The following is a 15191-nucleotide window of genomic DNA, read 5'->3' on the forward strand; positions in this document are numbered from 1 at the left end:
ATGACACAGAGGCCCCACACTTGCATTTTCAGTGTACATCACTCCGAATTGACAACACTCAATAAAATCCTGTTTCATGTTCGTGACACTGAATGTTTGTTTGAATGCATGTAAACTGTCTGTGAACTTAAATAATACAAGTCAACAAAACAAATGTAATGACATGAAGATCGGACATTCAGATAAATTACAATTGTGGTTGAATTTACTCAAATCAACATGTTTATTTTGAAGGGAAAATCGCCTCACTTCCGGGTATACTTTTCGCTAACTTGATGCAGCTGATCACAACCAGCTTCCTCTGATAAACCACGCCTGGAAATCTTAGTTTCTTGACTGAGGAGCAGCACAGTTGAGTGACAGACACCTGAAGGTGGAAGAGCAGAACTGTGGAAGAATCACAGAAACACCACAGAGCTTCGATGGCCGACGACAGGAAGCACTGACCGACAAACTTTAAGTCCCTGCAGGAACATTACATGAATATCGTGACAATTCATGGTCCCAGTTTGACAAAGGATCGTCACCGGTGTGGGCTTAATGCACACACACACACACACACACACACACACACAGACATGCACATGCACACAGTTAAACACACACATGCCTCTTTGTCTGCAGAGCTGCTGCCAGCTGAACCACATAATCAATGTGTCAGGAGCTCTGTGTTTATGTGGGAGAGAGAGGAGAAGACACAGATGTGCTCCAGCATCCTGCCGCTGACCTCACTGTAACATCCCTGCTAATGTGGGAGTCTTCAGCGCCTCTTATGTAACACAGAGATGTTGGAAATCAGACGTGCTCCTGTGAAGTTCCGCGGTGATGATCAGCGACTCTTCCAGCTCTGATCCTCGGCTTCAGGGGGCCACATCCTGCGGTCGACCGAGGAAGGACAAGAGATTTTTTTTGTTGTCGAGTTTCAGTTTCCAAAGCGAGGGAGGTCTTTCAGGTTGAATTAATGGTTTTCACAGCAGCTGCTCTGTCTTTAAGACCAATAACATCAGAGCCATTGTTAGCGTTATTAATTACCTCATTACTCTGACGTGAAAACAGAATGAATGATTTAGGAAATTAGATTGAAATTCTACTTCTACTGAAGTAGAATTTTGCAACAGAGTATTTCTACACTCTGGTATTGCTTCTTTTACATAAGAATATCTGAGTATTCTTCCAGCTCTGCAAACAATCAATAAACAAGGCCCTCTACTTCTTCTTCTTCTTCTTCTTCTTCTTCTTCTTCTTCTTCTTCTTTTACATGAATATGTTTTGTACATACACATAAAAGACTAAGAGAGGAAAAATAAACTAAAGTTAACATCAGCATCAACATTTTAGGATCTGGCCTTCTATCAAATACTATAATTGCAGCCTTATTATGACCAAAACGCATTAAGATATCCAACAGCTGCAGACCTCAGGAGGTCGGTGTGTGTAAAATGCTGTTAGACAGACAGGTGGACAGACAGACTGACGGACAGATCTGTCTGTCTGAGCCACATCAGCAGCCTCCTGCCTGATGTACAGCTGCCATTTTTACTGCAGAGAAGCTGTTAAAGCTCTCTGCTATCTCATATTCAAACAGTTTGCCTCCCACCCACACACACACACACACACACACACACACACACACACACACACACACACACCAACCAAGCACACCAACCTGACCCCTGAAGGCATCTGTTTGATCACGCTGCACAAACAGTGGCACACATTACATACATGCTTATATACTCCCACAACACACACACACACACACAGAGCACAGAGGTGTCAAAGTGAAGGGTGCCACATTAAAGGAGCATTGCGTGGTCAGATGATGAAGAGCACTCACAGTAACCCCGTGGTGCGTTCAAGCACCGGCTGCTCAGACGTCTTATCTCATTCTGAGCTTCGCCGCTCCTCAGCTCCTCATTTGCATTTTCGCTGCTCCCAGTCGAAACATCTCAACTGCAGAGACTGATAACGTGTTCACGATAAAAGGATGCAACAGTGTTTTTACACTTTTTTTCTTTTCTAGTAACAAACTCAAGCAAGAAGAACAATTTGCAGTGTTTTTACTTCACTTGAGAGTTTCTCTTTTATGCTTCTTTAACTTCTGCTTCACTACGAAATGTTGCACTTTTTATTGTACTTTTTATCTGACAGCTATGGTTACTGTTAGTGAGCCGACTTCTATGTGTTTTGCTGATACTACTTGTACTTTTACTCAAGTACAACTCCAGTGTATTGTGATATTTCTGCAATATTTCTACATATACTCTGAATATTTCTTCCACCGCTGGTCTTTTAACAGTGCTGGAATGTGACTGAGTGCATTTACTCCTGTGCTGTACTTAAATACAAATATGAGGTACTTGTACATTACACTTTATACTACTTTGTACATCTACTCCACTTCTTCTCAGAGACAAATGCTGCACTTTTACTCGAGTACATTTGTCTCACAGCTTTAGGTACTTTTAAGTTTTCAGATTACAGTTTTTCATCCTCTTCATATCCAGTGAAAACCACGTATCTCCAGATGTTTGTGCTGAACTGAAGGATGAATTCTTCCTTCATGTCTAGAGAAAATTCTCCTCTTCTTCAGCTCAATAAACTCTTTAAAAAGCCTCTTGGATCAGCTGAAAATGCATCGTCACAAACTTAAAAACAGGCTGTTTTTCTGAGCTCGTTAAACTTTTTGGAGATATGTGGTTCTCACAGGACGGCCGCGCTGCACACATATGGTGATCTTATAGAATCTGATGCGTTGCTGTAGATTAAAGCAGCCAACAGGATATAAAGGAGTTCAATGAGCTTAAGATGAAACATCTACAGCAGTAAAATAAGATATGATATTTTACTGGTGGATTTCACCTCCTGATGGATGAAAGGCTGAAACCTCCTCCACGCTCCTCCTCTCAGCTCACTGTAAAGAGGAGCCGATGCTGTTGTTCTATTTTCATGATAAGAAAGCTATTAAATCATAAAATATGTGCCATAAATATCACCAACAAGTACAGCGTGGTTGCATTTCAGATTTTTTATTAAGAAATTTTAATTATTAATTATAGAATTAAGATTCAAGATTGCTTTTATTGTCATTGAGCATTGACATGTCAATGAAATTTGCATTGCAACCCCCGTGTAAAAGAATTAAAATTTAAGCTGCCCAGCAGAAGGTAAAGTCATTAAAATCAGTCCACTTTTACGAGCTGCAGCATTAAAGTGATGAATTCACCACTAATCTGAAAATATGACTTACATGAGTCTGATTCTGAAATGGGTCATTGACTGTTGCAAGATGGATCAATACTTATGATTTCAGCAACTACAGCTCAATCAATATCCCGACATGAAGCAGAGGATCTCTTTTCTAAATTTTTCTGTGTCTTCGTACAATTATTTGAAATTGTCTTTTTTTTATTCATAAAAGTTGAAGAATGGACAATTGTTAAGAGTTACAAGGTTTTCACATGACACCAGCATAGGTGTGTGTGTGTGTGTGTGTGTGTGTGTGTGTGTGTGTGTGTGTGTGTCTGGGGTGTTATCAGGGCTGAGTGGATACTAACAGTATAAGTATTCACATCCTTCACTCATAAAGGTACTAATACTGCACTAATGGTCCGTCACACAGCCTCCAGCCATTTACTGTGATTGTTGTGTTTCTGTGAGGCTCGTGTTTGAGCCCATTCTGCACATTAAACTTTCATCACCTGTCAACAATAAATGCAGCTTCAGGACGTCGTGCTGCTCCCGCTGCCTTCAGCATCCCGGCGAGGGCCGGAGAGAGGCTTTACCGACCGCCTTCGCGAGCTGAAACGGCTCCCCGGCTGGCAGTTTGCTCCTGATGAACACCAAACTGATGCTCCTGGTGCAGATTAATGAGGCTCGTTTGAAAGGATTAGGGATCTTCAGCTCACATTATGAAGGTTTTAATGGTTCTGTTTTTAGGCAACAGCAGGATAAAAACTCTGGAGAACGGCAGAAACTTCCAGTAAATCTCATCAGTCATCATCAGCTGATGATAGGCGGGATAATAAGAGAGACGCAGTGAGGCTGAAGGTGTTATCAGTACGATATTCAGCTCATTTATCTCCCATGAAACTCCACCTGCAGAGATCGAAATCACTGTGGAGGAAGAGTTTACTGTGGGACGCCGTGAAGATCATTAATCAGTCCAGGAGCTGGATAGAAAAACAGATTTCAACACCGTACTTCATTCTCCAGAGGAGGAGGGAGTACTCAGATCCTTTATCTAAGGAAAAATAGCAATACCACTGTGTAAAAATACTCTGTATCATTGGATTATAATACTTTAAGCATGTGTCTCTTTAGTGTTGCAGCTGGTACAAGTGGAGTTTCAACTACTTTACATACTGTTGAGTATCTTCGTCCATAATAATATCACACTGGAGTTCAATGGTTGATCGACTTGGAGTACAAATAGACAAATAGACACTTCAGAGTTGTACTTCAATGCAGTATTTGCGGAAATGTACTTGGTTAAGTGAAGTACAAGTATCTCAAAATGATGTGTTTTCAACCTCAGTTTATGAGTGTGAGGATCTGGATGTAAAGCCCAGAAAAGCAGTTGATCAATTAAAGCATTTAAACAATCACTGACCTCTGACCTCTGTGAGTTGACTTCAACCACCGGAGGCCACAAAAAAACAAGTTTTTCTGCAGATGTTAAAATACTCTTTGAGCATTAATCTGAGCATCTAAACTGGCCCTGACGAGATCTCTCCCGTCACATTTTGTCTCATTATTTGTTTGTTTTGTGTCCTATTTTCAAAGGACGGAAGTCCTCTCTGTGAAAATGGACTCTGATACGATCAGCTCTGAATGTTGCTCTTCTTACTCCAGGCTGCTTTATTTTGGTAACACATCGCATCTTGCTCTGTACATAAAAGCCTGAAATATAAATATTTTATGAGTTTATATTATATCTCATTTCGGCACCACTGTAATGAAAATAAATTATTTCTGTGTTCATGGTAATACCTTAAAGAGGTGCATCATTTCTTACTGTTATAATCTTTAGTAGTCTGAAGTCTGTGTAATATAATAAACATCTAGTAACTTCAGCTTTTTAAACTCATCCAGTCTGAAAAGAAAAGCACATTACGCAGAAATTTAAGGCAAATTATTCCTCTGTAGTCCCGAAGCGAGAACCCAGCTGCATTAATCAAACTGCAATCAATAAAGCAATAAATATCTGGAGTTTTTTTCATGCGATTTACTGCTGTGGCAATAACCGACAGATTTGAGTTATTATTCTGAGAAGGCTGAAATCTGCACAAACATGTACAACAGCACATAAAGCTCTGCGAGTAAAAATATACAGGAAAAAATGCAGAAAATAGAGGCAGAGGTCAGCTGCACAAGAATACCACACAGGTACATCATGTTAAAGCAGGTTTAGCAGACTGTTTGCTCTGTAAGGAATAATGGACGTCACAATTCAAAGCAAGAAAATCAGCAGAGGATAAATGAGGAAGAATTTGACAAGAATACATTTTAGTAAGCTTCTACTGACGAAGAGAGCGCGAGATAATGAAACAGTGACCTCGAGATACCGGCATTAAAAAAAACTGGAAGCGCTACAGTTCCTACGTTCCATATTTCTCGGCTTCCGTAGTTAATCTTATACACTTCTTGGTTTACTTTATTTTTTGTCGTGTATGCACGTCTAGGCCCACTGTAGTTCACCTGTGTTGGATAAAGTTCCAAAATAAAAGAATTCAAAAAAAGATTTAAAAAAATCACAACCAGTTTCAATCGTCTTTAGCAAACTGTGACTGTGGATTCACTCACAGGGAATCCCTTCTTCTTGCTGGTGATCTGTGTTTTTCGGTTACATTCACGCCTGACTCTCGTCCGTTGTCCGTGCGTGACGGTGTTCATCTTGACCAAACTGAACATCTTTGTTGGAAGGCGACGTCTCGCGAGAGCCCATGACGTCAGGGGATAATGGCTGGAGATCGCGGATATTAGAAGGTACTTTTCTGCTTTTATTTACTTTGTGCTGGATTAAAATTGTGCATTTACAGCGACACTTTCTAATAACTGACGACGCGTTTGCACGGCTTGTCTTTGAAATAAGCGTTTCCAACAGTTTGTGCCAACTTACGCCGACACCGCCGGTACAAACAGTCAAACCTTCGAAATAAGAGCACAATGTTTTCCGCGCTTTTTACCACTACGAAAACAGTTAGCTTTAGCTTCGCATATTGTTCGCTCTGGTTAAACACTGAATGACTATAGTCGCTTCTGCGGTGGCTTGTACAGTACACAAAGTATTCATAAATCTATGTGAAACAACGGACGACCGTCAGAAGTGATTTTAAGCTATCTACGACACTGCTGTTAGCATTAGCATGCCTGTTAGGCCTGCTCAGGAAGCAGGCGGGAGCTTTTATTTTCCAAAACTGCTTCTCCATCTCACCTGTCAAGGCAGCTGATTCAGAGAATAAATGTGTGGATAAATGTTTATGCAGATGGTGAATGTTTATTTAGGCTCCAGGGATTGTCCTCTGTACTCTCCTTTACATTCATCATCATATCTCCAACAGAGAAATCTACAGACTACAGGAAGAGTTAGAGGAGGTGAAGCAGACACACTACTGAGAGTAAGTTAGGGCTTTTATTATGCATGTTTACAGTCCCAGCAGAAAAGTTTTTCTGTGCTTTGAAGCCATTTTTTATATCATTTGAATTTAATTTAAATATTCTTTTCTTGTTCTCCAGCTCTGACATTGGATTTTCACCTGGTGAGTCATAAACACTCTGCAGGCTGTTTGTAGGTCTCTGAAAGTATCATGTCATGATAGTTTAACACACATTAAATACTCTTAAATAAAGTACTTTAAGACTCAAAGGAGAAGTCTGGTGATAGTCTATATATTTATTACTGTTGAGTCTGGTGTATCTTAGCCTCTGTCCCGTAGAGCCTCACTGTTGCACTGAATGTTAATGAATCCACCTCTGAAAATAGTCCCCGGCAGAAGCAACATTTCCTCCAGTTTGAGGGGTGTTTGATAAATGCAGTGACCGGCCGTTTAAGGAAATCACCGAGCCTTATTTTTAGAAAATGAAACAAAATATTTGGGAGGTGTTTGTGTCTTCAAAAGCAACCAATGAGCCGAGAGATGAGAGCCACAGACAGGAAGTCACAAAGCACCGAGACACAAACCAACACAATGTTGCTTTGCTTTCTCGTTGTTTGTTTTGTTAATTTTACTTTGTCTTGAAATGTCTGTGAAACAGGAGCAGATGTTTAGTGTTGGTTAGCACACATGTATTCAAACAGACTTAATGTCTTAAAAATCATCACAGAAAACCAAAAAACATACAATTTAAGTCTTGTAGCAGCAATAGTTAAACGATTGTGTGTGTGACAGCACGTTTCAGGCTTCATGAGGCCGATTGCTCACCTCCCAGAGAAGAATACTTATGAAGAGGAAAAGTAACCGACGTTAATGCTGACAGTCTCTTCCCTTGTTAACCAGCAGCACAGATGGCTCACGTCACCAGTCATGGCAGGCTGCTCTTGCAGCGCTTGCATCAGCAGCGGGAGATGGACTTTTTATGTGATATCACCATAATGGTGAGAGACGTGGAGTTCAGAGCCCACCGCAACATCCTGGCTGCGTTCAGCAAGTACTTCTCCTCCCAGGCTGAAAAGGGCCAAGAGGTCACGACCCTGGACCCCGACAAGGTCAGCCGGTACGCTCTGGAGAAGCTTCTGGAGTTTATCTACACTGGACAGATGAACCTCAGCAGGTAAAACTGATCTGATGTGCTGTGTGATGTGTTTGTAAAGAGGATTAAGGTTCAGCTAAATTATTTTTTAACTAACTTCATGAATTAATGTTGGTTTTCATGGTTTCAGTACCAGGCAAGCAGCTGTGCGTCGAGCGGCTGTATTCCTGGGAATGTCTGAAGCCACAAAGTACATGGAGGAAATCCACCACTGGTCTGAGCCGAGCGAGACGTCCCAGTCGGAGGCAGATAAAGAAGCTGGTGTCTCTCCTTCCAGTCCGGCCTCTCCCGGCAGCACCAGCTCGCCAGTTCCCCTGTCCATTGTCTCCGTTGGAGGGGACTGGCAGGATGAGGGGAAGGATGTCAAAGTGCAGCCTGATGAGGTCAAAGATGTAGATATGGACGAGGGAGACCGAAGTGATGCAGAGTACACCCCCACAACACCAAAGAGCGCTGGAAGAGGACAGGGGAGGAAGAGGGGCAGAAGGCCGAAGAGTTTCAGCGGTGAGCAGGTGGAGGCGAGCAGCTCGGCCGACACCCCTAAAACCTCTGGCTACAGGGGGAGGGGCAGGGGGAGGGGGAGAGGCAGAGGGAGGGGCAGGGGGAGAGGGATCGGAGGTTTGGAAAGTGAAGATCCGTATCTGGAAGATTCCGACACCAGTGTGAAGGACTTCGGGGACACCTCTGCAGACTGGAGCCCCTCGCAGGACGACGACATCCCCGTGAAGAAACCTCGACTGAGCAGCGGCGAGGGGCGGAGGGGGCGAGGCCGCGGGAGGGGGAGAGGCAGGGGGCGAGGCAGGAGGAGGGCCGAGGAGGACGCAGAGGAGAGCGGCGGGGCAGGGACGGATGATGGCGAATTCGAGTTCGGGGAGCAGGATGAGTCAGAGATGACCGAGCTGTCGCTGTCGTGCACCGAGTGCAACAAACTGTTCAAAGATGTGAGCAGCCTGCACAGACATGAGAAGATCCACAAGGGGCTGAAGCCGTTTGTCTGCATCTTCTGCTCCAAGACCTTCCGACAGGCGACCCAGCTGAAAACACACCTGCGCATACACACAGGTGAGCTATGAGTAATAGTTCCTTCCTTCTACGAACAAGCGTGCTCGTGTCGGCTCGGGCCGGATGAGGAAATGTTTTCATAGTTATCAGCGTTTTTTCTCCGGTGTTTGTTGCAGGCGAGAAGCCATTTAGTTGCTCCGACTGCGACAAGTGTTTCGCTCAGAAGTGTCAGCTGGTCGCTCACCGCCGGATGCACCACGGAGAGGAGAAGCCGTACACCTGCGAGCGCTGCGGATTCAAGTTCGCCACCTCATCCAACTTCAAAATACACATCAGGTACACGCTCTGCTTCGGGTATCACTGCAGCGCCAAGTCTGAAGAAGTCTGGACTCTGATGTTGAGTCATGGTTCTTGCGTACACACATCCAGCGTCTGGCTTATTTTGGTGTGTGTGTTTGTTCTCTGCAGGCTGCACAGCGGGGAGAAACCGTACGTCTGTGACATCTGTGGTCAGGCGTTCGCTCAGTCCAGCACGCTGACCTATCACAAGCGTCGACACACCGGAGAGAAGCCCTACCAGTGCGATCTGTGCGGCATGTCGTTCTCTGTGTCCTCGTCCCTCATCGCTCACGCACGAAAACACACAGGTGAGAGCGTTTCCCACGTTTATTAATGCAGCGAAGAGCGAGTGAGCCCGTTGAACTTCGGCCAGCTGGAATCTCTCAGCTGAGCTGCTTTGGTTTCCTTCCAGAGTCTTTGGACAGATCGAGACACTTAACAGCCAAAACCCGTTGACTTTGGGCTCGAAGCAGCTGTTTCTGTCACACTCCTGAACGTCCCGATGTGTTTGTATTTCAGGTGAGACGCCGTACAGATGTTCACAACCCAAATGTGACTCGAGCTTCGTGACGTCTTCCGAGCTGAAGAAACACATGCGGCGACTTCACCCAGGTGAGTTTTCCTGATCCCACTTTGGATGATGTCACAACAGACCGTTAACTGCTGAGAAACTGGAGCTCTCTCTGAACGTTCATCTGTGAAATTTAATGTTGTTCACACTGTGGTGTGTGTGTGTGTGTAGATGGGAACACAGGTGTGCAGTGTCTGCTGTGTGGAAACAGATTTGCCAGCGTGAAGAACATGATCAAACACCAGGAGAAGGCTCACGCTGACGAAGTGCGGCAACACAAGGAGAGAGCCCGAGCAGGTGAGCTGTGTGTGTGTGGGTGTGTGTGTGTGTGTGTGTGTGTGTGTGTGTGTGAAGGCTGGCACAGTGTGTGTTTACACATGTGAGTGTACCTGCAGCTCAGGATCCAGCTGATTAAGCTGTTGACGTGTGAGACAAACTGATGTGATTTTAACAAACTGTTTCACTGTTTGATAACTTCCTCTGTGTGTGTGTGTGTGTGTGTGTGTGTGTGTGTGTGTGTGTGTGTGTGTGTGTGCGTGCGTGCGCGTGCGTGTGCAGTCGTCCTCCTGGCTTCCAGTCATCCTGTGGCCTTTGTCCAGAGCAAACTCTCCCAGGAAAACAAAGGCGTGGTTTCCTTCCACGAAGGTGAGCCGCCCAACCCCGAGCCGGCCACGCCCAACCCCAAAGCCGAGGCGGCATCCGCTGACGGCGCTACTGACGCCGACGCTTCCGCCACCACTGATGCTGCTAGCACCACCGACGCCACCGCCATCATGCAGGACTTCAAGACGGAGCCCTCTCACCCTCCTGTCAACCCCACTGACCAGGTGACCTTCGAACCTGACCAAGAGCAGACCATCAACTCAGACACCCTCCATGCTCTGGTGGAGCAGCTGCGGCCGCCGCCCTCCCCCGCCCAGGGCCTGGAGCAGATCGTCATCATCAGGACGGTGGACAACGCCGAACACAACCCCCCTCAGCAGTGAGGCGTGAGCCGCGCCGGTGTCGCCCTGGTGGAACATTTTAACATACAGCCACAGTCAGCCCTCACATTCAGGCTCACAGCCCACAATCAGACTTTAATGGACCTTTGCTCACCTGGAAGTGAAAAAGGATTCTGTTCGGTTATTTCAGTTTTTCTTCTTGCCTCATCAAAGCTAACTGAAGTCCTCATCCACAGCTGCAGGCCCCTCCAGTCTGATCAGCGTATCCTTAAACTTCAGATGTAAACGCAGAGCAGAAGGTCCTGAGTTTAGTTCCAGCAGGAGCCCGTTTAGAACAGCCTGTGCTGACCTGCGAAAATGTTCCACACAGTTTAAATATGTCCTCACTTAGAGCCGCGTGTCTTCTCATCCTTACGTCTCTGGATAGCAGCTTCAGCTAAATGCTAAAAATGACGTCAGATAGAAACCTTCTCTCTGCTCTCCACTTAATTCCACTACTTTGCCAAAAAAAACCGTGAGACTAACAACATTTTGTGAGACGTTGACGTGTGGCTGGAGTTCCTTCTGCTGCAGCTCAGTTTATCAGAATATATAATGGGACAGCCAGTGCAACGCGTGCATTGTTTTAATAGGTAACGTAGAAATGTAGGAGCCTCGTTATCATCATGAGATATGATTTTATTTATCATAACTGTTCCACCCTTAAGTGTTTGACATGTGATGGTGGCTTCACTCGTGTAAACGTAGCCCTGTTGATGCAAACCGAGGTTTTTGTTTCAGTGGAATATGTGTAGTTCATTTGTTTTTTAAAGCAGCTGCTTTAGGCCGTAGCAGAAGTGTTTGTGATTCACATTTGAAAACTGCGTTATGGAGTATTTCTGTCACCTTAAAGAAGCTGTTGTTTTGTTTACCGCTTTCTTTTTTTCTTCTTCTTTTGGATAAAACGTCTGCATTATCTGTACAGAAATGTGAATTACATATATGTACAAGTTCACTACTGCATAAAAGCTATACAATAGCAAAATAAAACTAAAGACAAAAAGGGACAATCAGGTGGTTTGTCTCAGTGATGTCCAGAAATAAATGATTATTGCTTATAGTTATTTAAGATTTTCACTTTTTGTCCTGAGCTGTGTCAGTTTTCTGCTTGGATTTGCCTGTCTGTCCTGTATCCTTGGCCTTTTATCTCCTGTTGAATGTCAAATCTAAAATTTTCTTTGAGGCTTTTGTACATTTTGTCCTTCGTGACGCGCCGTCCTCTGTTATTGCCATAGCAACTCAAACCCTGCCGCAGGTGTAAGGATGGCTAACGAAAAAGTTTCGGAGTTTTACGCCGCTGTCTGCGCAGAACATCAGATAAAAATAAATCCAGATATTGTAGAAATGTTAGAGAAGACGACGGTAACGGAGTGAGTGTCGAATGTGAACTCAAGCGGCTTCAAGTTTTACACGTTTTAGCGTTTTAATCGCGAATCGTTCAGGTTAAACTAGCTTTCGGAGCTAATGTTGCCTTCAGGTGCTGCCGACTGATTCTGAGTTTGGCTGTGATGGATTCATCATCACAGCGTAGAAATATTACATTACAAGTAAAAACTCTACATTTGACTTAATAATTATTTTTTTTGATTTAACGGCACTTACTTACGTCTTAAACGTAAGTAAAAGTGGTTGAAAGGTTAGTAAGAGTAGCCAAATATTAGCAGTGGTGAAAGGTAAGTAACTGCTGTATTTAAGTAGCATTTACTGGACAGCATTGAATTTTGGCTTTTGAAGTTTCTGTGCTTTACTTGAGTTTCCATTTCCTGCTACTTTATTTTTCTACTTCTCTACATTTCAGATGCGAATATTGTAGTTTTTAGTCCACTACATATTTTACCTTTTTTTTTTGCTGGTAGTTTATTTACAAAACGTGAACAATAAGAAGTAAAATATGTTGCACTGTTATGAATGAATCTACTGAAAAGTTAAAATAGCTCAGTTTAGAAAATGAAACCGCGGTTCATTATCTTTATATTGTGCCATCTATTTGTTTTATTTCCATCCAAAATCTGCAACAGTCGGTGTGTACAACTCAGACGTCAGACTTTATGCAGCGCACCTGAAGGCAGCATGTGGTTCCATCATGAAATCCATGAAGTTTGTTTCTGTGTGTTTTTGGCAGGAAAGTCACCTTAAAACTGACAGGAAACAACCGGCTGAGAAGAATTCAGCGACTTGATGACAAAGACGTTCTTGTTCTCTCCAAATGTCTGAGGAACAACAAGTGTGTGACAGGTGAGCAGAGGGGTTAGGTGAACACCTTGACTTGGACATTTTTTCATAATTTCAAACTTGTTCTGGTATCAACAGGTCTTGATGTCGGGTACAACAACATAACAGACGAAGGGGTCGTACACCTCGCTGATCTCTTACAGGTAAGCAGGTAACAGGATCTAACTGTGCCACATTTAGATAAACTGTTAGCTTACATGTGCAGGTTGATGTCAAAAGACAAAGAAAAAACATTTCTGGGTTTCTTTTTCATCATGTTTCATCTTATCTGTGTTTTCACTGAGCAGGAGGACGACTCAGCGCTGCTCTCTCTGGACCTGATGTTCAACAACATCCAGACAGACGGAGCCAAAGTTCTCGCCGACAGCCTGCAGGTTCATATCTCACACACACACACACACACACACACACACACACACACACACACACACACACAGAGGCTTTGATACACAACAACACTTGTTATTAGATATATTCAGTATTGGTTTCAGTCTTTTCACAAGTTTACTGACTGTTACTATTTTATGATTTTTCACTTCCGCCTTCACATTTTCAGTTTCAGAAAGTTATGTTGTTATGTTCTCTGTCTCTCTCTCTCTCTCTCTCTCTCTCTCTCTCTCTCTCTCTCTCTCTCTCTCTCTCTGCAGTGTAACAGCACCTTGCTCTCCCTCAGACTGTCAGGTAATAAGATCGAGAACAGAGGAGCCATGCACCTGGCCAGCATGCTGCAGGTGAACAACACGTTGAAGGAGCTGGAGCTGGCTGCCTGCGACCTGGTGAACACACACACACACACACACACACACACACACACACACACACACACACAGACACAGCTGTCCAGTGAGACGATCAGCGGCCAGTGTCTCTGACCCCGCCTCTCTGTCCCTGCAGGCCACTCAGAGCGTCATAGCGTTCGCCATCGTGTTGAAGAGCAACACGACTCTTCGCTCTGTCGATATCAGCCGGCCGCTGCTCTTCAGCCACCAGGTACAAACACACTGGTGTGTTATACTGACCAAGCTCAGCAAACGTCAGCAGACAGATGTTTGAAACCTGAAGCTCTCCGTCTGTCCCTCAGGAGGAGTGGGCGGTGCACTTCTCTGAGATGCTGGCGGTGAACAGCAGCCTGGTGGAGCTCCACCTGGGGAAGATGGGCATGACCGACACCGGGATGGAGAGGCTGACCGAAGGCCTGCGGCTCAACCGCAGCCTGCGCTACCTGGACCTGCGCTGGTAGGAGCAAAAACATCCTCTGCGTCCATTCCTCCCACGTCGACTCTACTTCCTTCTTCCATTTTGTCTTTGCTGCCTGCAGCAACCGCGTGACTCGTGACGGCGTGCGTCACCTCGCTGAGGTGCTGAAGAGGAACCAAACGCTGGAGATCATAGATCTGTCGGCCAATCGGATTGAAGATGAAGGCGCTCGGTATCTGAGTGAGGCCGTCGCCTGGCCAGGCTGCGTCCTGAGAGAGTGAGTCCCACAAACTCAGACAAGCATCAACGCTGCGTCCATGAAGACGTTAAAGGGACATTCCTCCCTCTGGCTACACGCACATTCTCTCAGATACACTCTTGGTTTTGTACGCTGAGCCGCCTTTTTGGCTTCCTGACCCCGTCACCTTAGTCTTAGTGTCTGCAAGAGAAAGTGTCCAGTGGTTTATTTATTTTAATACATCTGAAGAGGCTAAAGAGTCTAGTATTTAATTTATTTTACACAGTTTTAGATTACTGAATGATTATCTACTGTCACAAACGTCTGTGTGTCTGTGTGTCAGGCTGTCTGTCAGCAGTAACAACATCAGGACGGACGGCCTGCTGTCTTTGTCCCGGGCTTTGAAAGTTAACAAATCTCTGAGCCACATCTACATCTGGGGAAACCACCTGGAGGAGCCTGTCTGTCAGGTAGCACGCACACACACTTCCTGTCCCATCCCTGAACTGTGACACACTCACTTCATGTTCTATGTGTGGAACTGCTCCCCCCTCAGGCCGTCAGGGAGCTGATCGCCAGCGGCCGCCTGCCTCCAGAGCAGACAGACGTCAGCCCGTATGAGGTGGACGGGCGGGTGTTTCTCGCTGAGGTCTTCCACAGTGTGAGGAGACACTGTTACACAACGAACAGCTCTGGTACAGACACACCACCCGCCTCCAGCACCGCGACAGACCCGTTAACAGACCACGCTGCCAGCCCCGACTCCGCCTCTCCACCACACACTGAGAGCCATCAGCTTGTTCCCCTGCAGCCCTGCTAGACGCTCCTCACATCCACCAGCATCCCAACACGCTGTGACCGAAAGACCGACTTAAAA

General features: G+C 45.1%; 2 protein-coding genes across 4 annotated transcripts; both read left to right on the top strand.

The window, feature by feature from the left end:
- Window positions 1-5951: 5951 nt before the first annotated feature.
- mynn (myoneurin) lies at window positions 5952-11705 on the top strand. 3 transcript variants are annotated; one of them, XM_076721536.1, is made up of 10 exons: window positions 5952-5988; window positions 6564-6620; window positions 6739-6761; window positions 7500-7773; window positions 7883-8814; window positions 8931-9090; window positions 9223-9401; window positions 9613-9705; window positions 9836-9961; window positions 10223-11705. In XM_076721536.1, the coding sequence occupies exons 4-10, from the start codon at window positions 7508-7510 to the stop codon at window positions 10648-10650; spliced, it is 2184 nt and encodes a 727-aa protein (XP_076577651.1). In that variant the 5' UTR covers window positions 5952-5988; window positions 6564-6620; window positions 6739-6761; window positions 7500-7507; the 3' UTR covers window positions 10651-11705. The 3 variants fall into 3 exon arrangements, with proteins under 3 accessions (XP_076577651.1, XP_076577653.1, XP_076577652.1); XM_076721538.1 differs by having other exon boundaries at window positions 7503-7773; XM_076721537.1 differs by lacking the exon at window positions 5952-5988 and adding an exon at window positions 6068-6134.
- Window positions 11706-11910: 205 nt separating this feature from the next.
- On the top strand, window positions 11911-15134 carry lrrc34 (leucine rich repeat containing 34). The gene is made up of 11 exons (XM_076761831.1): window positions 11911-12017; window positions 12770-12882; window positions 12958-13022; window positions 13167-13253; window positions 13527-13655; window positions 13774-13869; window positions 13961-14115; window positions 14198-14353; window positions 14658-14784; window positions 14871-15009; window positions 15046-15134. Exons 1-11 carry the CDS (start codon window positions 11911-11913, stop codon window positions 15132-15134), a joined length of 1263 nt encoding a protein of 420 aa, XP_076617946.1.
- Window positions 15135-15191: the final 57 nt, after the last annotated feature.

Source organism: Chaetodon auriga, chromosome 21, assembly GCF_051107435.1.
Source record: "Chaetodon auriga isolate fChaAug3 chromosome 21, fChaAug3.hap1, whole genome shotgun sequence".
Classification (NCBI taxonomy): domain Eukaryota; kingdom Metazoa; phylum Chordata; class Actinopteri; order Chaetodontiformes; family Chaetodontidae; genus Chaetodon; species Chaetodon auriga.